Source organism: Branchiostoma lanceolatum, chromosome 14, assembly GCF_035083965.1.
Source record: "Branchiostoma lanceolatum isolate klBraLanc5 chromosome 14, klBraLanc5.hap2, whole genome shotgun sequence".
In the NCBI taxonomy this organism is placed as follows: Eukaryota; Metazoa; Chordata; class Leptocardii; order Amphioxiformes; family Branchiostomatidae; genus Branchiostoma; species Branchiostoma lanceolatum.
In genome coordinates, this window is record NC_089735.1 from 307,312 (window position 1) to 322,893 (window position 15,582).

The 15,582-nt window shown below is 48.5% G+C and overlaps 1 protein-coding gene across 1 annotated transcript in view; it reads left to right on the forward strand.

The window, feature by feature from the left end:
• LOC136448639 (extracellular matrix organizing protein FRAS1-like) overlaps positions 1–15,582 on the forward strand; it is a 99,557-nt gene that overhangs the window by 55,501 nt on the left and 28,474 nt on the right. The window contains exons 17-38 of the mRNA XM_066448277.1: positions 62–235; positions 887–1,030; positions 1,677–1,820; positions 2,294–2,446; positions 2,780–2,923; positions 3,145–3,468; positions 3,530–3,754; positions 4,508–4,648; positions 5,179–5,319; positions 5,765–5,905; positions 6,084–6,317; positions 6,836–7,087; positions 9,342–9,532; positions 9,953–10,112; positions 10,663–10,841; positions 11,371–11,493; positions 12,068–12,317; positions 12,879–12,926; positions 13,307–13,419; positions 14,223–14,370; positions 14,738–14,883; positions 15,164–15,411. Of these exons, the coding sequence (XP_066304374.1) occupies positions 62–235; positions 887–1,030; positions 1,677–1,820; positions 2,294–2,446; positions 2,780–2,923; positions 3,145–3,468; positions 3,530–3,754; positions 4,508–4,648; positions 5,179–5,319; positions 5,765–5,905; positions 6,084–6,317; positions 6,836–7,087; positions 9,342–9,532; positions 9,953–10,112; positions 10,663–10,841; positions 11,371–11,493; positions 12,068–12,317; positions 12,879–12,926; positions 13,307–13,419; positions 14,223–14,370; positions 14,738–14,883; positions 15,164–15,411 (3,823 nt within the window). The remainder of the gene's footprint in view (positions 1–61; positions 236–886; positions 1,031–1,676; positions 1,821–2,293; positions 2,447–2,779; positions 2,924–3,144; positions 3,469–3,529; positions 3,755–4,507; positions 4,649–5,178; positions 5,320–5,764; positions 5,906–6,083; positions 6,318–6,835; positions 7,088–9,341; positions 9,533–9,952; positions 10,113–10,662; positions 10,842–11,370; positions 11,494–12,067; positions 12,318–12,878; positions 12,927–13,306; positions 13,420–14,222; positions 14,371–14,737; positions 14,884–15,163; positions 15,412–15,582) is intronic.

Here is a 15,582-nt window from a genome sequence, read left to right on the forward strand (position 1 = left end):
GTTGCCATTTTTAGCTTCGGGATCAGTTTGTTCTCAGACTCCGACTCCCTCCCTATCCCAGCATGCCACATCAGCTGCCGCTCCTGCCGCGGGCCCCAGGACTCCGACTGTCTCTCCTGCGCCGCCCCCAGCGAGGTCATCCTCAGGTCAAGGGCAGCCAGAGGTCAACAACATGGCCGCTGTGTGGCCCAGTGTCCTCCAGGCCACTTCCTGGACCAGGGCGGAATCTGCCAAGGTCAGTTTCGCTAGCTCCATTTTGTGGCCTGCCAAATATGGCAATTCAGTTTTAGTTTTAGTTTTATTTATTCGCACATAAAAGCACAAAAAAACACAATAATGAATTAATTGAAAGTACAAAAGAATGTGCAGGAGGAGGAAAAATACCTGCAAGGCTTATAGAAGCCCTCCTCCTTTTAACTTAACAAATGTTGATTACAAGAGTGATATGATAAATAACGAACAAAGGTTTAACAAATGACGAAATAAACATAATGAACAACTAAATATAGGTGAGATCTTTGTTATAATGTGTTATTGTGAGTCTGTAAGAGAGAGAGAGAGAAGAGTCTGTTACAGGTTGAATTATATGCTGCAGAACGTTACCGTGGGTGCGTAACAGGTTTCATTTTATGTCGCTGAAAGTTATCGTGGGTTAGGAAGAGTTTGTTGTGTTGCAGTGTTATCGTGGGTCAGTAATAGTCGGTTGGGTGTAGCAGTGTTACCGTGGGTGTGTAACAGGTTGGTTGTTGTGTTGCAGAGTGTTACCGTGGGTGTGTAACAGGTTGGTTGTTGTGTTGCAGAGTGTTACCGTGGGTGTGTAACAGGTTGGTTGTTGTGTTGCAGAGTGTTACCGTGGGTGTGTAACAGGTTGGTTGTTGTGTTGCAGAGTGTTACCGTGGGTGCCAGACCTGTGTGGGTCGCGGCCCGGGGAACTGCACGGCGTGTGAGTTCCAGCTGAAGCTGCGGGGTGGGTTGTGCGCCCCACAGTGCCGGGACGACCAGTACGAGGACAGCGCCGGGGTCTGCCACGGTGAGTAAGGCAGGAGCTGCATGGATCGTTATTGATTGATATATTGGTAATTACGTAAATCAGCAGAATAACACCCCACCTAGGCTGCAGAGAGCAGCATGGACATGTAGTGGAGAAACTACATGGACTGGAGTGAAGGTGAACTTTTAGCTTTCAACCTTTAAAAGTTAAGACTTTTCAGATGATAAATTGTGAGATGGCTGCGATGACGTACCTACAACTTTGTTCACTCTTGTGGCGGAGGCGTTTGCCCTTGAAGTGCTTTTCTAGTATGAGAACCTAATAAGTTTGCTCAGGGGCAAACTCCAGCCTGCCCCATTACAAACGAGACGAGCCCATAATCAGCAGTTTGTACAGCCCGTTGGCAGGGCTGATTACCGTAAGGCATCATTCCCGCCGCGTACAGTTAGAGACTGGAACACCCTACCACAAACAGCTGTGGAGGCAACCACCATTGACACGTTTGTGTCACGAGCCTCCCAACAGTAAAACAGGTCATTTGGCTGGTGACCTCCTCCAACCCTTACAAGTGACGGAATGATCAGCATAGTGATAGCGGTGACTTTAATATGAAGAGGAAGAGATAATATATATATTGTCAGGTGTGTTGTACATGTATAACCCGGCATATTCCGTTTCCCCCCAGACTGCCACCCGACCTGCTCGCGATGCTCCGGCCCGGCGGACGCCGACTGCTCGTCGTGCCGGCCCAGCCTGGTGGAGCAGCTCGGCCGCTGCCGCATGCCGTGCCCCGACGCGCACTACCTCAACACCAACGGCTTCTGCCAAGGTACGCCACCTTCAGAAACTTCCAATGGCATGTAGATTTGAAAAGATGTCATCTGTCGGCTTTTGCCACTATGATAGATTTCTAAAGTATAACTAGAGTTGTATGTTCAGGGCTTATATGTGATGGGGAAACTGCCTGTGAAGCTGGTGTGTTTCACTGAGTTATAAGTTATAACAGCTTACCTATACAGATCCACTATACAGCATGACTATGCTAAAGGTAGGCTGTGCTGATCACAATTAGCAGCTCTGCCTGTGGTGGTTACCATAGCAAACCCCCACCAAGATGTGGTTACCATGGCAAACCCCCACCAAGACAATCATTGGTTACCAGAGCAAACCCCACCCAGCAGTGGTTACCATAGCAACCCCAGCCTGTAATGGTTACCATAGCAAACCCCACCCAGAAGTGGTTACCATAGCAACCCCACCCAGCAATGGTTACCATGACAACTGTTCTGTGCCCAACTGTAGCCTGCCATCCCACTTGTGACGCCTGCATGGCCGCCCCCGGCGGGATAGAGAGCACGTGTCTGCGGTGCCGCGACCCCGCCACGGTTGCCGCGGGCGATAGGTGTGTGCGGGACTGCGGGCTGGGCTTTGCGGCAGTCAGAGGCTCCTGCAAGGGTGAGACTTTTACACGTGGATTATACAGCAACAAAAGCACTGCTACCCTGGGTTTGTACATAAGCATGTTTGAAGGCAGGTCAAATTTCCAGCGTCTGTTCAAATATTACATGAGATGTAAGTACTGTAAATTAATTTGTTTGGTAGAGACTTACTCGCAGTAGACGGGGAAAGGAGGTTTTCACGGTTATTTAGGTTGGCAGTTGAAAAAATGCTGTTGTGTTGAAGTAATTGTCATGAATTCGTTATAGAGAGGTTACCATGTAAACTGTGAAAACAAAACCACTGCAAACATCTAGAAATTTACAATATTTAATGTGTGTCCTTCCGCAGCCTGCCACGCGTCGTGCATCACGTGTGCGTCGGAGGGCCTGCTGGGCTGCACGGCCTGCGCCCCGGGCTACGTGTTAGCTCACACCGGCATGTGCACGGACAGGTGCTTCCCTGGCTTCTACCCAGACACAGGGGTCTGTAAAGGTGAGGATGTGTGTCCTGATGTGTGTTGCAGTATGCCCCCCAGGCTGCCTGGAGTATGTGTGTACTGATGTGTGTTCTGATGTGTGTACTGACGTGTGTACTTGTGTTTCAGCGTGCCCCCCCCCCCCCCCGGCTGCCTGGAGTATGTGTGTAAATGTGTGTACTGACGTGTGTACTTGTGTTTCAGCGTGCCCCCCGGCTGCCTGGAGTATGTGTGTACTGATGTGTGTTGATCTGTGTACTGATGTGTGTTCTGATGTGTGTACTGACGTGTGTACTTGTGTTTCAGCGTGCCCCCCCGGCTGCCTGGAGTATGTGTGTTGACGTGTGTACTGACGTGTGTACTTGTGTTTCAGCGTGCCCCCCCGGCTGCCTGGAGTGCGCCCTTGACGCGGGTGTGCTGCAGTGCACACGCTGCAGGGACCCTTATATGGTGGTGCAGTTCGGAGAGTGCAGCCAGGCCTGCGCCGACCAGTTCTACATCGACCCCGTCACCAGGGTGTGCACAGGTGAGACTGTTACCATGGTTACCAGGGTGTGCACAGGTGAGACTGTTAACATGGTCACCAGGGTGGTCACAGGTGAGGCTGTTACCATGGTTACCAGGGTGTGCACAGGTGAGGCTGTTACCATGGTTACCAGGGTGTGCACAGGTGAGACTGTTACCATGGTTACCAGGGTGTGCACAGGTGAGACTGTTACCATGGTTACCAGGGTGTGCACAGGTGAGGCTGTTACCATGGTTACCAGGGTGTGCACAGGTGAGACTGTTACCATGGTTACCAGGGTGTGCACAGGTGAGACTAACCATGGTTACCAGGGTGTGCACAGGTGAGGCTGTTACCATGGTTACCAGGGTGTGTACAGGTGAGGCTGTTACCATGGTTACCAGGGTGTGCAAAGGTTAGACTAACCATGGTTATCAGGGTGTGCAAAGGTGAGGCTGTTACTAAGGTTAATATGGTGTGTAAATGTGATACCGTTACCATGACTTGTGTGTTGTACCTTACAGAGTGTGACTGGAGTTGTAACTGATGTGTTGTAACTGGTGTGTTGTAACTGGTGTGTTGTACCTTACAGAGTGTGACTGGAGCTGTAACTCGTGTGTTGTTACTGGTGTGTTGTAACTGGTGTGTTGTACCTTACAGAGTGTGACTGGAGCTGTAACTGGTGTGTTGTAACTGGTGTGTTGTAACTGGTGTGTTGTACCTTACAGAGTGTGACTGGAGCTGTAACTTGTGTGTTGTAACTGGTGTGTTGTAACTGGTGTGTTGTACCTTACAGAGTGTGACTGGAGCTGTAACTTGTGTGTTGTAACTGGTGTGTTGTAAGTGGTGTGTTGTAACTGGTGTGTTGTACCTTACAGAGTTTGACTGGAGCTGTAACTGGTGTGTTGTAACTGGTGTGTTGTAACTGATGTGTTGTAACTGGTGTGTTGTACCTTACAGAGTGTGACTATAGCTGTAACTGGTGTGTTGTTACTGGTGTGTTGTAACTGGTGTGTTGTACCTTACAGAGTGTGACTGGAGCTGTAACTGGTGTGTTGTAACTGGTGTGTTGTAACTGGTGTGTTGTACCTTACAGAGTGTGACTGGAGCTGTAACTCGTGCGTCGGCCCCACCAAGGCGGACTGTGTCCAGTGCATGGGTCACATGACGCTGCAGAACGGCACCTGCGTGGAGGAGTGCACCATGGGATACTTCCCTGCTGGTCAGGAGTGTGCCAGTAAGTCTGACCAGACATCAATGGTTGAGGAATCCGATGCAGGCTGTCTCCAGGACCCATCCCTCTGTCCCGGGACGTAAATTTACTTGTTGGGACAAAAATTTCACCCCATCCGTTCATGACATTAATTAATGTATTTATTTAATCTTATAAGGAAAGAAAGTTACCAACAGGGGCTCCCAAACAATGAGCGGGATGGAAAAATTTAACCTGGAGACAGCCCTGGTGTTGTTTCTGTGTATCATAGTGTAGAGATTGTAATCTGGCAGCTGGTTATATTACACTGAGCGACCTGTCCAACCTTACCTTTGCACATCTAACTGTACATGTCGTTTAAAGCTATACTAGTGGGGATGCCCCTACTGTACTTAGTCTAGTGGGGATGCCCCTACCGTACTTGGTGGCAGCGAGTTCCACTCTACAATAGCTCTAGGGAAAGAACAAATTTTCATAACAAAGTTGTAGTCTCTTCAGCATGTCTTATGATTCGGAAGTTCCGTGTAAGACGTCTCCTCCCCCCCCCCCCCCAGGATGCCCGGACAGGTGCCTCACCTGCAGCAGCGGCGACACCTGTATGGAATGTGCCCCGCCTCACCTGCTGAAGCACGACAGGTGTGTGCAGGACTGCGGCTGGGGGTACTACGCCGACTTCTCCTCGCACAGGTGTATAGGTGAGTTATTGAGGTTCCAATGTTGCACGTCCCTTTGCGTAAATGTAGCAGTATTTTCAGGTACTGTAGAATTGTAGAATGACATCTTGCAAGTAGTGTGGTACAAGCCATTAACATATATGCTGGTATTGTGTTTCTTCTTGGCAATGTTGAGTTCAGGGTTTCCTTACTACTAACCCCCACGTCGCCGGTGCGCTTTTTAACCCTTGTTTTGTTTGTTGTTGGCAATGCTGACATGATGAGAGTTTCCTGCCAGACTGCCCTGCGTCCTTCCTGGAATGTGCGTATGTGTGTGTGTGTGTGTGTGTGTGTGTGTTGTTGGTGTATTGTGTGTTTGTTGTGTGTGTTTGAGAGTGAGTGACAGCTTGAGAGAGTGTGTGTGTGTGTGTGTGTTTGTTGTGAATATGTATGTTTGCTGACATCAGTGTTTCTTTCCTCCCCCCAGACTGCCCTGCGTCCTGCCTGGAGTGTGCCGACCCCGCCCGCTGCCTCACCTGCAGGGCCGGCACATACCTACAGGGGGCGCTGTGCGTGCCGGACTGCGGAGTCGGGTTCTACCAAGACGAAGAGGAGTTCCGATGCGAAGGTACGGCGGAATAAAAAAAAGTCGCTACACGCATCAAACTAGTTCAGTAATTATTTCCATGAAAAATGGAGATATAGTTTTGGGTGCCCTTAATTTGACTCCATGTTGATTGAACAAGCTTAATGTTAAATCCATGTTGATTGGACTTATTTAGTGTACTTTCCACGTCCTTTACCAGCTAACCGGCAGCCGCCGGTCCTGTTGGTGAACGGTTCTCTCGTCTGCGAGATCGGCGCGGCGCTCGTTCTCTCCCCGTCGTTCCTCGGCGCCAGCGACCCCGACACGGATCCCGCCAAACTCACGTTCCACGTGGCCGGCCCGCCGACCAATGGGAGGCTTCTGGTGGCGCGGGACGGGCTGGACCGCGAACTCGACACGGGAGGAACGTTCTCGTACGCGGAGTTAACCGCAGGTCGGTATCCATGGCAATCAGCCTGTCTGTTTGTTTGTTGAGGATCACCATTAGTAATACTTATCTTCCTGGAGCTCTTAACATAGAAATTAAAGTATACATCAAAATTAAAATGGGTAGGCACAATGTACACTGGGAGGACTGGTCATACGTGTACTTTACATCACGTTAGATCATTGCAGACTTATTACAGCAATATGGGTAAGGGGGCGAAGTCTGCTATCTCTGAAGACATTTTTCGTTCATGGCGCACAGGTTTAGTGCGGTTCTAACACCTGCGTTCACAGCAGTATGGGTAGGGGTGCGAAGTCTGCTTTGATCTCCGATTGTGTTTCCGTGGTTACTCAGCTTTAGTGTGGTTCCAGCACCTGCGCTCCCAGATGCAGGGTAGTGTCTCGCTGAAGGTGTTGTTATACTTGGTGTTTAGTGCGGTTCCATGCAGCACCTGCGCTCACAGCAGTATGGGTAGGGGGGCGAAGTCTGCTATCTCTGATTGTGTTTCCGTACATGTTACTCAGGCCTAGTGCGGTTCCAGCACCTGCGCTCCCAGCAGATGCGCGGGAGCGTCTCGCTGCAGGTGTCTGATCGACAGCTGGTGTCCGTCCCGGTGCGGGTGGACATCAGGGCGGTGTCGCAGGCCGCGCCTCGGCTGGTCCGGAACCGACCGCTCGTGGTGGAGGAGGGCGGGGCCGGAGAAATCACCACGGCAACCAACCTAGACATCCAGGATGAGGATAACCCAGAGGACGTGGTCATCACGAGAGTGCAAGGTGGGAACCAAAATCAGTACATCCGCGTATCAAGTTGGTAAATCGCTGGAAAACAAAGTTCTTCACACACCACCAGTACATGATCACCTGCCGATATTTCAGCGACCGTCGAAGGTTCTACTTCACACTGCAGCACAGGTGTCGCTGTTGCAGTGTGAAGAATGCGGCAACAGACGTTCACCATGGAAAACATAAGCAGTTGGTTACATAGTACATGTACTGGTTGTGTTTAAACAAAATCAGTACAGTAATCGGTAAAGTCCAGTTGTAGTTGACAAAGAAAAATTTGAGTACAATTGTCTTTATTGTCTTTATTGAAGAAAATCCATTAGTGGTGTGCCCTAAGGCACACCACTAGTCTTCCTGGACTTCTTAACATCATACAATACAACATCAAAATAACAATACATGCATTGACGATAACAACATAACAACATTCAATATTTACATTAATTACAGATAGCTGATTACATGTCATTTAAAAAACTATCTAATTGAAATTGATTCAGGAATCTACTTAAAATTAGAGGTCCTTCCTTAATTGAGTAAAATCATTTGCGATACAATGCCACTTTACTTATGAATCAGTTCTACACTTTATAACAAGTGCTCACAGATTCTGGCTTTAAAAGTACGAGCAGAAAGGGTGGTCTGTAGCTCTACCGGGAGCTGGTTCCACGTTGCGACAGCCCTGTACATAAAAGTCTTCTTTAATGCATTTGTCTTAGGTTTGTCTAGTCTAAAAGTTGGCTTTGAAGCAAATCGTGTTCTGTGCGTGTGCTGCTTGTTGACAGAAAGCAGTCTACTCGCAAGACACTCAGGTTCATTAGTGAAGACAATCCTTCTAAAAGTAGTCATTATGTTCAATGATAGTCTAGTGTGTTCAGGTTTCCACAGTGGTTTCAACTGAAGCAAACGTGAAGCCTTATTTTGCACTATTTGTAGGGACTTGATATTTCTCTTTGTGGTGCATGACCAGACAGGGCTACAGTAGTCCATGTGAGTCAATGTCAGGCATTCAATCACCGTTTTTAAGATTGTCTGGTCCATGTATGTTGCACATCTTCTGATCATTCAATTAGACAAAGACAATTACTGCTAGTGCTGCATACCTAAACACCGGACCTGAACTGGACTTATAAGTCCGGACCTGAACCCGAACCTCTAGACTTCAATCCAGACCTGAACCTGAACCCGAACCTCTGGACTTGAATCCAGACCTGAACCTCTGGACTCAAATCCAGATCTGAACCTCTGGACTCAAATCCAGATCTGAACCTCTGGACTCAAATCCAGATCTGAACCTCTGGACTCAAATCCAGATCTGAACCTCTGGACTCAAATCCAGATCTGAACCTCTGGACTCAAATCCAGATCTGAACCTCTGGACTTGAATCCAGACCTGAACCTCTGGACTTGAATCCAGACCTGAACCTCTGGACTTGAATCCGGACCTGAACCTGAACCTCTGGACTCAAATCCGGATCTGAACCTCTGGACTCAAATCCAGATCTGAACCTCTGGACTCAAATCCAGATCTGAACCTCTGGACTTGAATCCAGACCTGAACCTCTGGACTTGAATCCAGACCTGAACCTCTGGACTTGAATCCAGACCTGAACCTCTGGACTTGAATCCAGACCTGAACCTCTGGACTTGAATCCAGATCTGAACCTCTGGACTCAAATCCAGATCTGAACCTCTGGACTTGAATCCAGATCTGAACCTCTGGAATCAAATCCAGATCTGAACCTCTGGAATCAAATCCAGATCTGAACCTCTGGACTCAAATCCAGACCTGAACCTCTGGACTTGAATCCAGACCTGAACCTCTGGACTTGAATCCGGACCTGAACCTGAACCTCTGGACTCAAATCCGGATCTGAACCTCTGGACTCAAATCCAGATCTGAACCTCTGGACTCAAATCCAGATCTGAACCTCTGGACTTGAATCCAGACCTGAACCTCTGGACTTGAATCCAGACCTGAACCTCTGGACTTGAATCCAGACCTGAACCTCTGGACTTGAATCCAGACCTGAACCTCTGGACTTGAATCCAGATCTGAACCTCTGGACTCAAATCCAGATCTGAACCTCTGGACTTGAATCCAGATCTGAACCTCTGGAATCAAATCCAGATCTGAACCTCTGGACTCAAATCCAGACCTGAACCTCTGGACTTGAATCCAGACCTGGACCTGAACCTGAGTTTAGGTACACAGCAGTAATTATTCCCCCCCCTCCCCCGACAGGCCCGGCGCACGGCCGTCTCGCTAGCCGCAACGAGCAGCAACTCGACACCTTCACGCTGGCAGAACTGCATGCTGGGAGCATCCGGTACGTCCACGATGGAAGCGAAACGCAGAGCGACGTCGTCCTGCTGCAGGTTTCCGACGGCTTCAACCTGGTGAACATTCTCTTCAACATCCAGATCAGACCGCAGGTACGGAAGTCATTACTGTAAAAGCATTTAAGTACTGGTTTTGAAAATGCAGTAGGAAGAAAATGGAGTGGTCGTGGTGGTTTTAAGTTCACCTTTGAGACAATGGTAGTCAAGGAGTGAAAAGGAAAAAAATCAGCTAGGTTTTAAGTTCACGATGAAGAAAACCGCCATTAATAAAAACACCGCGAACATTTCTGCATTTGCAGTACATCCAACATCAGTCCTTGGTGAAAGAATTGTCTCATAGGACTGATGCCATAAACCTGCTCTGGGATAGTCTTACGCTTTTGTGAGTGCTGGCATGTGTGAACCTTGAAGTTGAACAAAGACTCTGAATCTCTTAGGAATCATTTCTTTTTATTCTTCATTGAATGTCAGATATGTCGGTAATGTTTGGACCATCCCATGTCTGTTCTGCAGGACAACGCTGGGCCCCTGCTGCTGGCCAACACCGTGGCCCACGTCCAGGAGGGCCAGATGGTCCAGATCTCCTCCAACATGCTCCTGGCAACCGACGTGGACACGCCCGACAACCAGCTGGTGTACAGGCTGACTCCGCCCGCCGGCAACCCACAGCAGGGTAGGTCAGGCTCGTAACTGGGGACACACCCGGCAACCCACAGCAGGGTAGGGCTGGCTTGTTACTACTATACTAGGGACACACCCGGCAACCCACAATAGAAATAGGATGTAGGCCTGGCTTGTTACAAGGGACACGCCTAGCAACCCACAGCAGGGTAAGTCTGGCTTATCACTAGGGACACGCCCAGCAACAGTGTAGGGCTGGCCTGTCACTAGGGTTACACCCAGCAACAGTGTAGGGCTGGCCTGTCACTAGGGATCCACCCAGCAACCCACAATAGTATCTTGTTACTAGGGACACACCCAGCAACCCACAGGAGGTTACATCCTGCCTTTAACTTGTTTCTAGGGCCACGCCTGGAAACCAGCGGCTGTAGAGCAGATTCAAAAATCCATAAATCGAAAGATACAAAGAGAATAACTCTTGAGCCATTGGCTACTTATTAGGTATAGCTGGCTGTATGTCACTCACAACCATTTTACCGGTGAAGTAACGCTCCTGCATTGTTTTCCCTGACATTAACCACCAAACGCACATCACCCTCCAGGAGAGCTGTTGCTGGTGCTGCCGGTTCTCGCGGACGGGCCGCCCACCGGCTGGCAGTCGTCGGAGGGGGGGCGCATGGAGACCAAGGTCAGCCAGTTCCGCCAGTCCGATATCGACCAAGGTCACCTGTGGTACCGCCACTCCGGCAGCGAGACCACTCGAGACTTCTTCAAGTTCCAGGTAATTTCTTAAAATCGTTTTTCCTCGTCATGTACAGAATACAACTGTATGACATTGTGATGGTTAACCTTTTCTTCAAAGTGCAGCTGGTACTCTGGAAATGTCTAATGGAGTTTGTTCCACACACTATAGGTGCTTTGTTCAAAAGTCAGTGCTGATTGTGGATCACACTACCAATTCAGAAAGGGCTGAAAAATCCGTTTTTTGATTGAATGAGGCTGACCAATTGTTTAAAAAAGTTTAGAGGGTCTTACACATGCTTCCCCTTGTGCGCATTGTTTCTATGTAGATGATAGGGGGTTGGCAGAGGTTGAATACCAAGTTGGCACCTAAGTGACAAAGAGGCATCACGCTGGGGGCGCTGATATTCCTAGCCACACAAGGGAGCAGCATAAACCTCCTTTTTCACTCCTACTGCGAAATAAAACCACCGCAAAAGTAAATTTACAGTAAACCTTCTGTATGCCATTGTCAGACTGATGAGCGTGCAGATTCTCCCTACTAATGGCAGGACACGTGTTGTACACAGGTGACTGATTCAGCTGAGCCACCAAACGTGCTGGAGGATCAGGAGTTCAACATCCAGATTCTCCCCTCTGACGACGAGCCACCTCGGGTTGCCCCGGGAGTGGCCATGCCACTGGGGATAACGGTACAGCAGTTGTTTTCAAAATTTCTATTATTTTAATTGATTGATTTTCATGGTTTAGTGTATTAGAATGAGACATACAGTACAGTACAAGACAGCTTGCACAAAAGCCAAGCCTTGATCCTAGCTACTGTCTGTCGTTCATTCCACTCCACTTAAGAGAAAGAAGATGAATAGAAACCATCCATAATGATTTACTTAGTTTTACATAGTGTACTTTGTATAACTATCTGTTGAGCACTGCCTAGTTTAACTTTAGGTAAACATCAAAACATGAAGTTTAAGGATTAGAATGATACATTTGTATAGATGCTGTATTTTCTCGGGATAGTTTGATTTTGTCACCAGCTTCGGTAACCGTTTGAGATGTACTTTTCCATTGACCAAGCACTAGTATGAAATCAATATTGCCTGCACTGCGTCTTTAATTAATTTCATCTTTGATTAATTTCATCTTTGATAACAAACATTGTTGATGACGGCACTCAAATTCAGGTAATATATATTATTGTGACATGATAAAACATATAAGTTAGTTTGGAGCCGAACATGACCTGTAACCCTGCTGTGTCCCCAGGCCATCGCCGACCAGATCACCACCATCACCGCAGCCCACCTGGCATACATCGACCTTGACTCTGACGCCCGCGACCTTCAGTACCAGGTCACGAAGACCTTCCCGACGGAGTTCGGGATGCTGGAGCACGCGGACCGCCCCTACGTCCCGCTGCAGAGCTTCACGCAGGCCGAGCTCGAGGCCGGCAAGGTCATCTACCGCCCTGCGCCCGCGACCTACGGGCCGGGGTCGTCCAGCCTCATGTTCCAAGGTCAGCCAAGGGCAAATCACTGAGGGGTTATGGGTTGGTTATACTTGGTCTTGGGTTAGATCTGGGTCTTGGGTTAGAGCCTGGGTTTTAAGATCCAGTCAGGGGCTTTTTTAAGCCTATGGCCAGATTAATCACCAAAAGTGGGTGTCAAATTATGTATTAAGCTAGTAGGGAGCTGCTAAAGGATTATCTAGATGAAAGGAAGTTCAAACCGGATTGATAAGTTAAAAGTAGATACATTCCTAGCAACGTTCTACACATGCAGGTTATGTTGGTGACTGTTCCCCACATTATAATGTGTGAACACCGCAAGTTTTCCTCCTGCTGTAACACCAGGAAGGATGCTCTCTCTCTCTCTCTCTCTCTCTCTCTCTCTCTCTCTCTCTCTCTCTCTCTCTCTCTCTCTCTCTCTCCGATTTTACGTCTTTTTTTCCCCATCATATGGGGGTTGGACGTGCTTGCACATGGATGGGGGAGCCCCAGAACTCCTCATCAAGTGCAAGTCTTTTTTGTAGCAAGAGTTTTTACGGCTCCGTAACTTTTGATGTTTGCCATTTCCAGGGGCGCGGCCTGCTCACAGGGACAAGTCCTTCCAGTTCGCCTTCACAGGTACAGCTGTACAAACACAATGATTGACAATGAACTTCAAGTTTATTGCTTATTCATGTCCAACAAGGGCAAGATGCATTAAGATATCAAGGAAATACTAAGAAAACTATGCAATGTTTTATCTATGATTTACATGTTTCTTTTCTCTTTAAAACATGTGTAAATGAATTCACAGTGAAAGTTTTTGGTTACATCGTAATTAACTGCTGACGTTATATATGCGAATATTTCCTCCTTTGTTAAATGTACATATCTTTGGTCTAGAAGTATGGTACTAACAAGAGAATATCTTTATATAGTGAGCATTCTAGAAGAAATTGTACTTCGTTTTCTATATAGAATATTCAAACCTCGGTGTGACCTTTGACCCTTTGTCCCAGTGTCTGACGGGGTGAACACCCTCCCAGCACAGCCCTTTGTCATCAGGGTCGTATCCGATGGCAACGCCCCGCCCAGGTTCAGCAGCCCCAACAGCATCATCAAGGTCACACAGGTAAGGTCACTCACTTTTTCGTCTGTTTAGGGTTGAAAATACAGGTTTTTGTGGTGGTTGGGGTGACAGAGGAAGAATGGCACCCGACATAAGTCAAGTTCAGTCAAGTAGCTTTTTGTAAGATTGCCACAGGAAGGAGAGCTGGCCTTTCATTTTTTTTAATCTAGTTTGAGAATGTCTAAGGGTAGACTTACTTAGACTTAGATCCTCCAGTATCAAGTGGCACATCGGGCAGCAAGCATCCTCCATTTTGTGCGATTTTGGGCCATGTCTTTTGGGCTAAGGGTAGGCTGGACTAAAAAGGAACAGAGCAGGACAAATTTTCCTTCATTCCTGCTCTCTGTTCCTGTATTTTTTTCTATCATGGGTTACATGCATAGTCCAGCTGTTTAAGCGTATCTGGACCAACGGGGTGTGAGTTCGAATCCAGGCTGTGTCGCTGACCCGACATGCACGCTACTGGAAATGGCTGCAGTCCTTAGGACGGGACGTTTAGCCGTGGCCCACGGTTCATTGTACTTGTCTAAGAGAGCTGGGGGAATTTCCTAGGTACAATGAACCTGTAGATACTGTACATAGTGTCTGTCTTCTCTGTCATGACCAGTGGAAGATTAGCTCTGCAGTGAGTTAAAGTGGTTCGAAATAGCACACTTTACATGATATTCACCCCCACCCCCCCAGGGACACACACTTTACATGATATTCACCCCCACCCCCCCAGGGACACACACTTTACATGATATTCACCCCCCACCCTCCCAGGGACACACACTTTACATGATATTTACCCCCCACCCCCCCAGGGAGGAACTGTGCCTGTGGGGATGGAGCAGCTGGCAGTGAGCGACTCCGACACACCGCTGTCCGACCTGCGCTTCACACTGAAACAGGCGCCCATGATGGGCAAGGTCATCCAGAAGGACAGGAACAGGCAGGAGGTCCTCAGGGAAGGTCAGTAAAGGTCAGGGGTCACAGTAGGGTAAAGGTTATGGGTCAGATTTGTTGGCCTCCTTTATAATATTTTGCCTCTCCAATCGTTATCATGTAAGAGATATTGACAGGAACAAATTCTATATAGGTGAGGGGTCAAAGTTTGGTAGAGGTAATGGGGTAAAGGTTATCTTTTAAAGGTTATGAGTCAGGTTGCTGTGTCCCAGAACTTTTCTCTGCCTGTCCAGGCTACATGTTCAAGACATTAGCAGGAACTCGGTTCACCATGTTACCTCTGGGTCAGGGGTTAAAGTGTGGGTTAGAGGTTATGGGGTAAAGGGTAAGGGTTATGTGTCAGGCTACCTGAACCTTTCCTCTACCTCTCCAGGCTACATCTTCAGTCTGCAGGACATCGACAGGAACATGTTCCACTACGTGCACGACGGCTTCAAGGGCGGCTCAGACCAGTTCCAGGTCTCCGTTAGCGACGGCTCGTCTGTCGTCACGGCAACCATATCTGTCTCTGTGATGCAGGTAGGAACTGTTCCTAGGTATCGGTTTCTGAATAAGGTGTTTGATACTTCTGATTGGGATGAATGAAGGAACACAAAACATACTAGACATTCTGATATCTGTACAAGAATTGCATAAACTTGATAAAGAACATTAACAAGTTGAAATGTTTGATCAACATATCTTTCAGGAAAAAAAAGACAAGCTCACTATGAATTCACCTGTAACCAATGACATAGCAATGCTGTTACAGTAGTTTTCTGACGAATGCAGGAACATCATCATCATTGTCTATCTGCAGGTTGCGCAGACGGGTCCAGTGAAAGCTCCCGCAGCGACCTTGACCCTGAGTGTTCCTGAGCTCGGCAGTTCCACCCTGAGTCGGGACAGTCTGTTCTACAGCACGGACAGCAGCGCCCCCATCAGCTACAGGCTGGAGTCGGAACTGCAGCAGGGCCGGCTGGAGAGGCGCCGGGCAGACGGCGGCTACCAGGCACTGGGGAGGGGGGCGACCTTCACACAGGAGGAGGTCAACAGCTTCAGTATCAGGTGGGTCAAAGGGCAGCAGTTACCAAGCAATGGGGAGGGGGGGTGACCTTCACACAGGAGGAGGTCAACAGCTTCAGTATCAGGTGGGTCAAAGGGCAGCAGTTACCAAGCAATGGGGAGGGGGGGCGACCTTCACACAGGAGGAGGTCAACAGCTTCAGTATCAGGTGGG